Below are 14890 nucleotides of genomic sequence, written 5' to 3' on the forward strand. Positions count from 1 at the left end.
CCATTTGAATGTTATAATATCATTACAAAGCCTTAGTTATATCCTTAATAAATTGCTTCAATTTTAGGGAGTTTAAGTCGTAATTATTCTGCAATTCTCTCCTCTCCTTTATCAGATTTTTGGTTCTGTCATTTACTGTTTTATTTCCTTGGTTAATCCCAGCATAATACTTTGCTTTGCTCTGCTTGTTTTAGAGCATCCTCTATATTTTCGTTCAGCTCATCAATATCCACATGCAACGCTGGTGCAGTTCTTTGCTTTGTTAGGTGTCCGTCAATGCCGTTTCAAAAGGTGTCTGCGTTATCGGGTGGAGTCCATTTTTTGATATTTGTCTGTCCTATCATCTTGATTCCTTCTACTTTAATGTTGCTGCATTTGATCTTACCATCCTGTGGTCGCTGCCTATGGAAAAGTTGTTTAAGGTTGTTACGTCATGGACTAAGAAACAAACCACATGTTATGGACTAATGGACAAAACCACGCCTCTCCTTTTAATTGTTACGCATTCAGTCCTGGCTCTTTATTTATTTCATATTAAACGTGCCTTGCTACGATACTGATGACAACTATAAAATAACACGCTATAAAATTTAATTTCAAAAGAGGGAATAGTAAACACCTGAAATAAATCATTTGGCAATAAATGGATATTTTGTTATCAGACTAACAAAGTAAGGGTTTTCAATTATTAATTTAAAAATCGAGAAGTCTGCGTAGAGATGTTCATATCTCGTGAACAGCTGCTCTGGAAAAAAAATTGTTCATGTGTATTTTGTCAAAAATGTTCATATCTATAAGTCAGCTTTTAGCCATAAGTCCCGCTGTTTTTGAGATATTTGTATTATACAGGGTGTTTCATTAATATTGCGAAAAAATTCAGGGGGAGTTTCCTTGGTTAAAAATAATAAAAAAAGTCCCTATAAACTTAGGTCCGCAAATGCTTAATTGCTAAGATATAGTATGTTAAAGTTTTATTTTTGATTTTTCAATAATTTTGGTAGTTATGCAGATATTTGAACGAAAATTGGCATCTGTTTTTTTTGATATGGTAAATTCAAATTTAATGTTACGAGGGTTTTCACTTGTAGAGGGCGCTACATACACGATTTTATATTTAAAGCGTGATAATTTTTTTATGGTTGCTTAATTTTTTTTCCAAAAAAATTAATTTATCTATCATTTGCACGTAAAAAAAATATCTTGGTCGAAGTCGCTACGAGCCAGCGTTTTCGAAATTTTTGGAATTAAAATAATAAATGCATGACATTTTAACGTTTTAGATTTGAGATATCATCAACTTTAAATATGGAATCTGGAGTTTATTCACTATTCAATGCTCTTTTGAAACTTCAAAATAAATGTCAATATTTTATTAAGTTTTATTTTATTTTATATTTTTTTGTTACAAAATGTTTTTATTTAATGAAATAAAAGTACCCAAACTTCTTACAACAAATATCTACTTTTAAAGAAGCCACTTGGTGGAACATAAGTTATAGCAGCTGTTCAACATGTGAACTCCTAACTGCAATACAGGCCTCTCTCTATTCTACGATGCATCGATTGGCGAACTCGTTCAAATATTCCGGGTGTGTGTTTAATTGTTACACAGTATGCGATAATGCGATTTCGTAATTCTTCCACAGTATCTACGGGGGTTGTATAAACCAAATATTTAAGGTGACCCCAAAGGAAAAAGTCCAAGCAATTAAGGTCTGGAGATCTGGGAGGCCAAGGTTTAGTTCCTCCTAGGCCCATCCAAACGATTCGGATACACTGTGTTCAAATATTCTCATGCAACTAAACTGAACTGAGATGGGGCTCCATCGTGCATGAAGTACATTTGCAATCTTAACTGCAATGGAACATTCTCCAAAAGTACGGGCAATTCGTGTTCGAGGAAATGACGATCAGATTCTCAGCCGCCCATAGGTGATTATTGTAAAAGTTCATTATGGCTTCTCTGGAAAAATTTGCTTCATCCGTGAACAATATTTGTCTTAAAAACTCCCCCTGAATTTTTATTTTTAATGAAACACCCTGTATATTATGAATATTACGTTCTTTTTTGTTAGAGATAATAAAATGTATCTCTTTATTTGTATTTTCATCTGGTTTTCCTTTCCTTTTTGTTAAAGATTTATTATTTTTGTAGGAAACTGAGAAATCTACCACCTCTTTCGTTTATCTCCCCATATTTGAAATTTTTTAAGTGATTCTTAGACTCATCTTGTCTTTTTCCAAGTTTGGTATTATTTGACATTAGTAAGGTGTAATGGATGGGATATATTTTTAAGGCTTCATTAAGGTTGTATAAGACATCCAGTTCACCTTGGATGCTTGGAGGCTGACGTGCGAGCATAACCTTTTATAATTTTCGTGTTGAATCTCGTATTTAGCTTCTTATGAGATAAGTAACACTGTGGCTTATACTTTTAATCTCTATTATCTGTTGTGGTGTATTTTCTGTGTATTATAGATCCTACACCGCCTTCAAATGTATGTGTTTCTCCTGCATAGTGGAAAATGTGTCCAGATTTAACTATCATTTGGTCCTGTCTTCTCTTTCTAATTTCACTAAGCCCTAATTAGACAATTCAATTATTACTAAGAATATAAGTACGCAATATTTCGAGTTTTTAATGATTATCTTCGAATTTTGTACATCCTATGTAGTAAGAATTTATTAATCGTTTAAGCTACTGTTACATTTTGATGAACTGTCACTCTGAAGTTTTAATGTCGTTTTGTATTGTTAAATTTAATTTACAAACGTTTTAATAAATGACCAATAAAAATGGTTGCAGGCAGTATGTATAGTTGTGAAACATATCTAGAATTTTTCGTAGAATCCAAATATATAATCAAATATAGAGGTTGGAATTTAAAAAAAACGTGACATACCGCTCCTTGAAACACTTTCATGTAAAAAAATTAACAAGATCGACCGGATCGAGGGTCTCTCTGAACGCGCCCTATTTTAATCAACATTGAACTTATTCATGACTTCAGGGACGCACTGTATTCCTTATGTATTTGTTTTTGTTTGGTAAACTATTTTCAAGCCAAGATTTCACGTGAGTTGAGTAGCTTACGCTTAATAGTTTGCAAAACGAAAGTGGCACCAGCTAATGAATTTGCAGTGAACCCTCTGTTTGATGCAGAGTGCAACTGGACCGAGAAAGAATTCGAACTGGCCGCAAGCGCGTGGAGAAAGTGGAAGCACCATCAGTTTACTTCTTTAAGGGATGACTTGTGGGGCAACGCCATCTTCCTAAAAGAAGCCAACGCTATTAGTGTCGAGCTTAAGAAAAAGGCAAGTATTTTGTAACAAAAATTAAGTACTAACTAATTACATTAGTTTAAAACTGAAGAACAAGATGACAATACCGTTAGATTCATACTATAAAACCACACATTAATCTCACCCAGATGCGAAAGTCTGCAAAACGCTTTCTGTGTCTGGCATGTCAAGAAGGTGGTCTCACAAGCATAATAAGGAGCATGCATGACCAATATTCTCAACTGTCAAAAGAGGCTGCAGACAAACCGCATGTTGATAATATTATTTGAATTGAGGTTTGATTGCTTAAATTGAACTTTTTTGCTTAATTAAAATTTATTATTTGAGGTGTATAGAATTAATGTTATTATTCTGTATTACATAAAACTATAATTTGAAATGAAAATTGAAAACCGCCAGAATTAAAGTTCTATAAGCTGTGTAAGCCGTCGATTATTATAGTCCTTTTTGGTACATAGAACACATAACTATAATGAAATTTCTGATAAGTCACCTTCAGTCGCTTCTGTCAGTCCTTGAGATCTCTCCAGATCGACTGCAATTTACCATCATTAACAGAAACACAATTGGTAGGATTGGGGTCCGGTAAAGTTAAAGAAACGTCTAAAAACCGATTTTTTTTAAATTTTTACATAGAATGTTGAGTTTGAACATTTTATTGATAAAAAAGTGAGAATGAAGTAAAAAAATGTAAAATTTAAAAAATTATAAAGGAGTTTCTACTTATACGTATAATTCACAATTACACCCGGCTTAACTACACTCTATTTGCGACTAGCCATCACGTTGCTCATTATATATGCTATTAATTCACATTTAAAGCTTTAACTAACCAAATTCTGTAATTTAGAAGGATTTACATCATATCTTTAGGTCATTAACACAAATATGTAAATACGGATTAATTTATAAATAAAAAAGCCTGTCAAATGTCACTTACGTCAACAAATATTTTTTTATTATTTATTGGGAGTGGCTACTGTACTTGTACGATTATCGTAATTTTCTCTCGTGTCTCATGTCATATAGGTAAGTATTTTTTTGTTTACATAATTATAATATACAGGGTGTCCCAGCGAAAACGAAACAGAGGTATTTTTGGTATGAAAAAAAATTTTTTTTACAAAAATCTCGAACACGTCGATTTTATTTTCAAGGGGGACAACTTTTCCTTACCAAGGCACCCTCATACCAGTAACCCTCTTCGAGGGGGTGGGATCACCCCTAAAATCTTAAATAGAAAGAGGGGTCGTGTGATACCTTATTTTAAAGGTCTTTTAATTATGAATATAACTACCAAATTTGAAGTGGCTAAAATTTTTTATCCGGATATGACAGCTTGTCAAAATTGTAGAAACAGCGAAAATGAAAAAGGTATTTTGAACTCTGTTTTAGATAATATTTTTAAAAGAATAAGGAAGTCCTAATTTCAAAGGGGTCACTTATTAATTAAGAGGCCACCCTAATACCTGGAACCCTTTACGAGGGGTTGAAAGCACCCCTTAAATCTTAAATAGAATCTCATTCAGTTCTTGCACCAGATGAATTTTGTAAGCATGGAATTTATTATGCTTAAGTATCCTATGAACATTACTTTTGCTTACTCCTGTACTCGTCGCCAATTTTCTGACACTTATTCCTGGCTCGGCATGAAGTTGACCTAGGACAGTTATTTGCCTTGCTTCATTGACAACAACAGCATTTTGAACCTCACGCTTTTTATTTAAGACACTGCCAGATTCCCTAAATTTAGCAACTATTTCTAGAACGTATTTTCTGTTGACTCGTTTTTCTGGATGAAGGTCATTAAATTCTTGTACCGTTCTATTGGCACAATTGTTATGCCGAAAGAAAAACTCTATCATCTCAACCCTCTCTGCAGTAGAATAAACCATTGCTAACAGTGTTTCAACACGTAAAAGACTGGGTAATAATTTAAAACTATTTAAATAAATGCTGCTTTATGAAAAAAGTACCAATGATATTTAGCAAGCTAAATAAATTCTTCAGATACTTGTGTTTGCATTTTATTTGGTATTTTGTTTTTATTTATGATATGCTGATAAGGTGTAATAACAATAATATTAACAATACTAATAAATTTTTAATCATGTTTTAATGATCCAATAAAAAAAATTGTAAGAAAGGGTTTCAGGCATAAAGGTTTATTTAAAGCATTTTTTCCAGAATTTTATTTGGCTTTCATATCCAGAAGAAATCCATCAGTCACTCAGAAGTCACCATTTAAATTTAAAGTGAAAACGCTTTCAACATAAGGTATAACACGATCCCTCTTTCTGTTTAAGATTTAAGGGGTGCTTTCAACCCCTCGTAAAGGATTCCAGGTATTAGGTGGCCTCTTAATTAATAAGTGACCCCTTCGAAAATAGGATTTCCTTGTTCTTTTAAAAATATTATCCAAAAAAGAGTCCATAATACCTTTTTCATTTTCGCTGTTTCCGCAATTTTGACAAGCTGTTTTTTAGCCACTTCAAATATGGCAGTTATATTCAGAATTAAAAGACCTTTAAAATAAGGTATCATACGACCCCTCTTTCCATTTAGGATTTTAGGGGTGATTCCACCCCCTCGAAGGGGGTTGCTGGTATGAGGGTGCCTTGGTAAGGAAAAGTTGTCCCCCTCAAAAATAAAATCAACGTGTCCGAGATTTTTGAAAAAAAATTTTTTTTTCATACCGAAAATAGCTCTGTTTCGTTTTCGCTGGGACACCCTGTATGCACCGTGTGCGCATACAAGGAAGGTAGACATGGGACTATGTGGTTGGCGCACATGTGGAGTTGGTATTGCAAAAAGGAATTAGAACCTTGGGTTGGCGCCAAATAGTGGGTTAGGTAATCGGTTGAGCTTTATTTGAAATTTAAAATAAGAAATGTAATTGGGTTGAGGAAATAGTTATTGAATGGCAGTTATAGGCACAATAGATATTTGTGCCTTTGTATGCATACCCACACGGGGCGACAGTCTCGGTCGCTTAGTGAGGGAAAAGTGGGTACTGGGCATGATACATGTCCAAACAAAAAGATCGTCTATTGTGTATATTAATGATAATTATATATAGAGCAGGTGATTATAGGGCATGTAAAGCCAGGTACTGAAATCTGGACAGACTGTTGGAGAGGATACGCCACCCTCATTACATTGCGCGGGGTCTCATAGTATGTTTATAAAACAATCAATCACTGAAGAAATTTTGTGGATCTCCAAACAGGGGATTGCGCAAATTTTATAGAGGGACATTGAGCGCATCTGAAGAAGTTTCTTCCTAAACTCGACGGCATGAGATCCCCAATTTTATTGGAATATATTGGCCAATTTTCATGGTTTCAGAGATATAGAAAAACTTGTTTATATGCCACTTTTAACGTAACAGTGCAAATAGCCAGACGTTAGTCTTATAATCTACCAATTTTTACTTTTTAAATGCTGCTTTGCAAATTATTTTGTGAATCCTGATTTTATTGTTTTGAGTTATTTGATTCACTCAATTTTATTTTTTTAGTAGGATATAATTAGTTTTGAAATTAGTTAATTAGAGGGAAAGGTGTTCATTACTTTGGAGTTTTGTTTATCATTTTGCAATAAATTCGTATTAGTTTCTTTAGACATGTATTTAGAACAATAGTTAATAATAATTAATAGTTAGGAATTAATTCCATAGCTTAATCATTAGATTATAGTTTTGGATATAGGTTCTTATGGTTGCGGTTAGTTATTCATATACAGTGCATCCCAAAAGTTTGTCTAAATTCATTTAAAATTCAGAGGTGTGTTCGACAAAAAAAAAGCTCGGACTCGCCGATTTTTATTTCAAGTTGCGCATTTTTGTACGTAAAGTTTGTATATACAGGGTTGCTCAAAAAGAAATTACGACCATCAACTTCATTTTTTCAAATAAAGGCACCTTTTTTTATTTCATCTTTGAATTGAGGCACTGTATATGTTTTATTAATAAAAATATTTATCGTTTTGACTATAAGTTATTTACATTTAACCTCATCGTTATTATTTACTATTATCAATTTAATATCTTAAATTATGTTTTTTTTTCAAAATTTATACTTATAATATATTAAATTCCATAAAATATCAAATCATTTAAATAAATTAAACCTATTTTTTAACACCTGGTAAATGTGTTTTGTTCACAAAATAATGTAAAATCTAATTATATTATGCTTTTATTATCTAAAATTATAATAATATAATAATAATAACGTTTATTATTTACCATGGAAATTACATAGAATATAAACTTACAGGTGTATTCAATAATTGAGGTAAATAAAAGCTAATGTATCAGACTCCTGCATTGAAAATGCAGGTTCTATTATATCTACATAGCTGCAACATAAAAAATATATGATAAGAAATGATAGTTCTTGGTTTATAATTTAATTTGGCCATTTGTATCTCACAATAGACTACGAAGTGGTCGGAAAAATCAGAACAGATAACACCAGTGCATTTAATTTGGTCATAATTAGTGACTATTAAATCAATTAGGGAACTAGAAGATTTCGTGACTCTGGTTGGCTCTATTATAACTTGTTTCAAATTAAAGGGCTCAAACATCGAAACTAACTTTTTTGTGAAAATATTATCGCATTGTAACATATCAATATTAAAGTCTCCTATACAAAATATGTTGTTATACAAAGAAAACAAGTTAGAAACAAGGTCCTCCATTCTGTTTAAAAACTGCTGAATATTCGATCTAGGTGGTCTATAAATTTGTTTTGAAAATGAAATGAAAAATTGAGTCCCAATTAAGAAGTGCCCCAGACAAAACCAAAAAATACTACTGTGGACATACTGAAGCCACTCCCATTTTGTCAATAAGATTGTTTTTATTTTTCGTGTGTGTTACAAAGTTACAAAATATGTAATTATAGGGATACAAAGCGATAAAAAATACTATCAAAAAGTTTGAAAATTACCTCAATATAGATATATTTTTTAATTATAGCAAAATCAAGAGCTAAAAAGCCTTGTGCAAGCCGGCAATAATTACGTATTTAGCGTATGTAGAAAAATCTTCATTATTTCCAAAGTTTTGTATTTTTTCCAATCATCCTCACTTTTTATTAATATTCTGACCACACTCAACATCCTGTTTTTTGTTTTATTTTGTTTGTCCCTTTAACTTTACCGGACCCTTGGGGTAGAATTCTGATGTGTATTATGTAAATATTGGTACAGTTGCGACTCTTATGGTCAAAAAACGCGTAAGCACTGCGCTGTAACTTAAGCGGATAATATAAACACTACCGTGTATTAACATACTGGCCTCTAAAACGCACAGTATTTGTTCAATACTGTTATATACATATTCAGAGTATAGAGACATATTAGAGGGTGAACATAAGTTCGCATCTGAAATGGGGTAATTTTTGATAAAACCATCAAATATGTGTGTTTTTTAGGTACAATTCCAGTTTACACTACTCACCGACACACTGTACTCTCCGCTTCCTCCTGACATGCGACCATCTTCTACCGATTTCGACCATGAAGAGGATATATCAGTCCCAAGGACTAGCGTTGCAGTGGAGGTCCAGGATCTTAAAAACGGTGCCACCCACTACTGGTCTTTAGAAAAACTACGGTAAGAATAACTCACTTCGTTCTAATGTACTGGGTGTTTGAGGTTTTTAATATAAAAACTCGTTCTACGTTCGAAGATATCATTAGTTAAAGTGCTAAATAATCTATACTCGAAAAATGTAATTTGTTAAGAAAATGCAGGATGGAGATAATTCTGATTGATTTTTATTTTTGAGATACATTTAAAGAAAAGTTATAATAAGAATCAATTCGAACTAGGGATGAACTAATAAATCCGATCCATGAGGGGCATGAAAGAATTGTTTAATTGCACATTAAACAGTTTCAATATTACGTACAAATAATTCCCTGGTTCAGGGTTGTAGAAAACGCATCGATGTTGAAGAAAATCATTTTATACATTACATTGGAATTGATGGTACCCATCAAAGAAGGCTATGTCAAAAAAATTGGTTTTGAGAAAAACGGTTTTTAGGGTTTAGACTCTCTCGTGTTCGTTTATTATTGGAGAATGAAATGTGAAAAATTATTTTGTGGTGTATTTGAGTATAACCTTCTAAACACTCAAGTATAAATCACATAAAAACAAACACAAAAAACATAAAGGTAGGTTTTTTACAGAATCTGCAAAATTGACAGAGAAAAAAGGTGTTATGTTAGACAATTTGTGCCTATTCTAAACAATATTTTTATTGTAAAAGAACTATAAACAAAAGTACATATTACATATTTTCCACAACGAAAGCAATATGGTATACTTTTTTAGATAGGTGATTTTTCCTAGAAATATAAATAAATGGTCAGTATCAAAATCACTAAAAAAGATCTTCAGCTCTATAAGTAGGGTAGATGATCAAAGTAGTCCTGGGCAGCTGAACCACAAAACTTCTTTAGCTCTTGGAGGATTCTTCCATTTCATTATACTTATAGGTAGAAGCCCTAAAAAGAAAATCTTTCCTATCATAAAATTACTCCAAGGATATGGATAACAGGTATAAGCCTATGAGCTTTTCTTACCGTTATATAAATAATCCGGAAGTTCGAATTTGTTATTTCCTAATTTCATTTTAGATTTGAGTTTCGGGTCAGTGATAGCGGTGGATTTCCACGTACCATTGTAGCTCTCTCGGTGAAAAATCATTCTTGGATGTTCCTTTATTATCTTCATTTCCCTAATAGGCCTGGAAGGAAACGGACACGTTCGTCTATAACGTTTCTTAAAGAAATCTGTCCAGCTTCTGAAGGATAACGTTTTCTACTTGAAAAGGAGAAGGTCTATTTCTTGCCCACCTGAATACTTCCTGCCATTGTTTTGCCGAAGTTCGATTCGTGTTTTTTGACTAATTAAACCAAAGTCCTTATCGCACTCCATGTACGGATGATCTCTAATTGGAAAGGTTACCTTAGTAAGATCGAGTCCTTTTTCTACATGTACTGCATAATGCAGGAAACAAAACATTTTTGTTCTCTAATTTTTCCTCCACAGAAATCGCAGAAAATTTGAGTGAAAAGGTGGAAAAAAAAAGTGACGAACTTTGGGGCTAAGGTCTTAATTATATAGAAAATGATTTAGTAAAGAGCAGACATCATCACAGCCTTTTTTCCCACAGTTTCCGGATACATGTAAAAGATGCTTTGTGAGGTAGATATAACATGGATATTGAATGCATACGTAGACAACTGTCTTTTGTAGTATACGTCACTCGTACTTATATTCTGAACTGGAAAGTTTTTTGCAAAATCAATGCATACTGCTTCCGTGGAAGCCAATTTTTTGGCTTCGTTTCCTTGAGTCTCTCTTCCTTTTATAAAATTCTTCGGCTCTTTTTTTGTGTAGCCTATTCTGTTTGCTTAACATGTTTATATCTCTCTCTATTTTACGGTGAGGAAGATTTTCCATCTGCGATAAGTTTAATTTTGCAGGTTCTATACTTTTTGGTTTGGCTAAATATTCATCGCACAGACTACATGTATCAGATCTAGGAGGTCCAAACGAAATGTAGAACTCAGTTGAAAACATGGTTCTATAAGTTTCACATGTTTATTTGGAAACTTTTCGCACAACATCTTAAACATTTTGTTGATATTTAGTTCTTCTGGTAGATATAGTTTGGTCGAATCATGTAAGTTATAATGACTTTTACGACCCTTAAACGAACCAACGTGTCTTTTTATCTTACTTCGTGTTTCAACAGAAAGATTGTGTGGTCGATTGTTGTGCTTACCTCTCTGATCTTTTGGTGTATCTCCTGTTAATTTCGGTGATTTCTGTAGCAATGCTAACTTGCCTCGACCTATTCCATGCATAGACATGAATGCCTTTTTACATATTTCGATATCTTGAACTTGCCCATTCGTATTATTCACAACTCTTACACGGTAACCAAAAAAAGCATCTTGCTCTTGTTTCTTCGTTATTTGATCGGGAGAGCCGTGATGAGACCACACACATATATATTCTGCTCTAATCAACTGAGTTAAGTAGGTTGAAGTTCTGAATAATTTTTTTTTCGAGAATCTCCTGGTACACTTTCAAAACACTTGAATCTTTTACACTCCTAGTATTCACCTATAGTATGGCTTCTCAAATTTATTAACTTATTCACGTCAGGCATTTTTCCGTATTCCTTCCTTTTTTTGCTATCAGTTCTTGGTCTTTATTACCACTCGTATTTTCACTCTCACTTGACTCCATTACACTTGCTTTTTAATTAAGAATGATTGGGTACTGAAGAAAACCCGTTCGTTTACAAAATAACTCTCTCGTTTTTATTGCAGTTTATGCATCAGTCGATATGCGAAACATGACACAGCACCTTTTTAGCCTGACTAGAGAATCTTAGATGGGCTGATATTCCTGACCAAACACCCTTTTAGCCGTAATTGATATTTTAGATAATTTATACCTCCTATTATAATTGATAGTTTAGACCTCTGGCTAACAGATGGGACCAAGAACTCATTTTCTGTAAAAATTGACATAGCACCTTCTTTGCCTGTACCCTTCATTTAAATTTAGTCAACATCATTCCTAATAATTGATTGAAGATTTTTTTCTAGTTGTACCTTAAAGTTTAGAGAAGATAGATGTCGAAAAAATCAGTAAAATTTCATTTATTTTTCAAAAATCTACGATGCATCAAAAAATATTTAATTTATTTTAGAGAGTTCGTTGAAGTTTTTTCTATTCACGCCACTATTGGTTATAGAAATCTCTTTTTTTTTAATTGTACAATATGCGATTTTGTTTTTTTTTTTTTGTAAATTAAAATTCAACGTCCTATATTAATTATAATGAATCATTTTTCGAGTTCTTCTGTAAACTGAATAATATTGAAACTAAAATACCTTGTATATTTTTATTTAATACTTTTAAGTTTTTGTTATTTATGCACTGGAGCACGTAATAATTTTATCATGGAAGAACGGAGCCTATTTACCTGAATAATAATTCATTCTTATAGTAAAAAACTGGAATTAATGAAAGGATCTTACGAAGATTTCTCACCAGAATGTGACAGTAGTCCCGAAGAAGATCTGAACGCACCATTTTATAAATGTCTAACGCACTGTCCACCCACGTCACGCTTGTCACATACATCACTAATGTCAAATCAGTCAAGGTTGGTTAAACCGGCGCGAGAGCTTATTGGCAACAATGTATATGTGTTTTTCGCTTTTTTTGCACACATACACACCACCGAATTTATTTGTTGTATAATACACCAAAGTACACAAAATACGATTTTGAGCCTTCTCTATATAATTAAAATGGTTTTTGAAAAGAGAATTTTTGCCTAGAGATTTTTGTTGTCAAACAGCCCAAAACTTAAATTATATATTTTTGAGTTGTTTGTCAATAATTTTTTTTTTTAATTTGACCGATACAGCTACTATTTTAACAGGTTCTGATTAAAAGCCCAATAGATTATTGTACATTTTTAACAATTTCTTTAATATTTAGTAATTTTTATACATACGAGAAATAATGTTTCTTCTTTTTTGTTTATAACACAATTTTTAAACCAATTTTTGACAGAATTTGGTGGCCAATCTCAACAAAACATTCATGAATAGCGCCGCTAAATAGATTCCATAGTGGTCGGAAGCTGTCAAAAAGTTAGGCAAACATCTATATATCTTTATATTTTCCTTAAGGTGTCCTCAATGCATATTTTTCTCTTGTGTGCATATCGATGCGTGTCCGAGGCAGTTACTTTAAATCAGACTTATTTGTTGCTCTATTTTCAATATTTGCTCTAATGTGATATGGAGAGTACTTCAAAAACTATATTGGAGATCAGTATGGATAGCATAATATTTTGTCATCATCTATGTATGTAAATTAAAAAGTGGTATTGTGAGAAGATTATGTTGTGTTGTTTGAATGGAAACACTTTTTTTTGTTGACTATTGTAGTTTCGAAAAGTGCATCATACAATTTGTGATACAATGATATGATGAGTTAAGATTACGAAATAAAACTGCAATCTAATGAATCTTTCAGTGATATTGTTTTATTATTAGCATACTGCAGTAGTGTTGTGTAGTATGTTTCTTTGCTTTTAGTTTTCTCCAAAATATTTGAATCAATTTTGACCGATGAAATATTTAACACCTTCAAATCCTATATTTCTCCAAAACAACATGGCTTTTACAAAAGTAGATCAACGGCGACAAACCTAGCGGATTTTCAGGATTTTTTAAGTGAATATCGAAAAAGGCTATCAGATTGATGTTGTTTACACCGATTTACAAAAAGCATTCGACAGTGTATGCCATGGTCTGTTGATAAAGAAACTTAAAGCATTGGGAGTACATGGATCATATCTGAAGTGGATCGATTCATATTTGAATAGTCGTATTCAACAAGTCAAGCTAAGGGCAGCAACTTCAAGGGAAATTCGAGTGACTTCTGGAGTGCCTCAGGGATCACATCTTGAGCCAATGTTGTTCTTTTATATATAAATGAAGCTGTATCTGTTTTTAAACACTGTGAATGTCTTTTATATGCTGACGATCCAAAATTTTTTCGAACTATTGACTGTGATGAAGACTGTTCCTTAGTGCAACTAGATTTAAATAATTTTAATCGATGGTGTGTAGAAAATTTTTTGAACCTTAATGTTAAAAAATGTAAAGTTATGTCCTTTCACCGGAAAAAAGTTTCTTATAGTTTTACATATACATTAGACGGATATTTGCTGGAAAGTGTAGACACTTTTAATGATTTAGGCGTTATTTTTGACCATCAATTGACTTTTAATGCTCATGGTGATAACATCACGATGAAGGGTTTTAGAATGCTAGGTTTTATTAGGAGACATTGTGATCAAATCAGTGATATTAGAACCATACAATGTTTATACAATAGTTTAGTTCGTAGTGTTTTAGAATACAACTGTATTGTCTGGTCACCATTTTATAACATACATATTAATCGTATAGAAAGAGTTTTGCAAATTTTTACTTTATAAACATAAGTTCCCTTACGAAACTATTTGTTATAACATTAGATGTCAGCTAGTTGGGCTGCAAACTTTGGAAATTAGAAGAAATAATGCCCGAATCTATTTTTTCTTTAAATTACTTAACGGTAAAATAGATAGTTCTTATCTTTTAAATAGGATATTATTAAAAGTCCCAAATAGGGTTACACGTCAAAGGAACTCAAACACTTTTCTATGAACGATCTCACCGTACCAATTATGGATTTAGAGGGGTAACAGACCAACTAATAAAATTGTATAATACGCACTATAGTTTGTATGATCTATTTAATAAATAGTTATATAAATAAATAAATAAATAAGTAGTACATTTTCCAAATTGCTTGTGGATGGTCGAAAACTGGGGATATACCTATAAAGATCTGCATTTAGATGTTCCTCGACTTGATGAACAAGAATCTGAATTTAAATTAAAATTTAAAATTCTGCGTTCACTCTTCAAATGTAGTGTATTATTCGAATCTTCCGCCATATTGAATCCACCACCTTG

The 14890-nt window shown here is 32.4% G+C and overlaps 1 protein-coding gene across 7 annotated transcripts in view; it reads left to right on the forward strand.

Annotated features, from left to right (window-relative positions):
* Window positions 1–14890, forward strand: part of LOC126738014 (kinesin-like protein unc-104) — a 227573-nt gene that overhangs the window by 119355 nt on the left and 93328 nt on the right. For 5 of the 7 annotated variants that reach the window (XM_050443167.1, XM_050443170.1, XM_050443172.1 and 2 more), the window contains 2 exons: window positions 3144–3316; window positions 8749–8930. In XM_050443167.1, the coding sequence (XP_050299124.1) occupies window positions 3144–3316; window positions 8749–8930 (355 nt within the window). The remainder of the gene's footprint in view (window positions 1–3143; window positions 3317–8748; window positions 8931–14890) is intronic. The other 2 variants (XM_050443171.1, XM_050443173.1) reach the window with 1 other exon arrangement.

The sequence above is a fragment of the Anthonomus grandis genome, chromosome 6 (genome assembly GCF_022605725.1).
Source record: "Anthonomus grandis grandis chromosome 6, icAntGran1.3, whole genome shotgun sequence".
Classification (NCBI taxonomy): domain Eukaryota; kingdom Metazoa; phylum Arthropoda; class Insecta; order Coleoptera; family Curculionidae; genus Anthonomus; species Anthonomus grandis.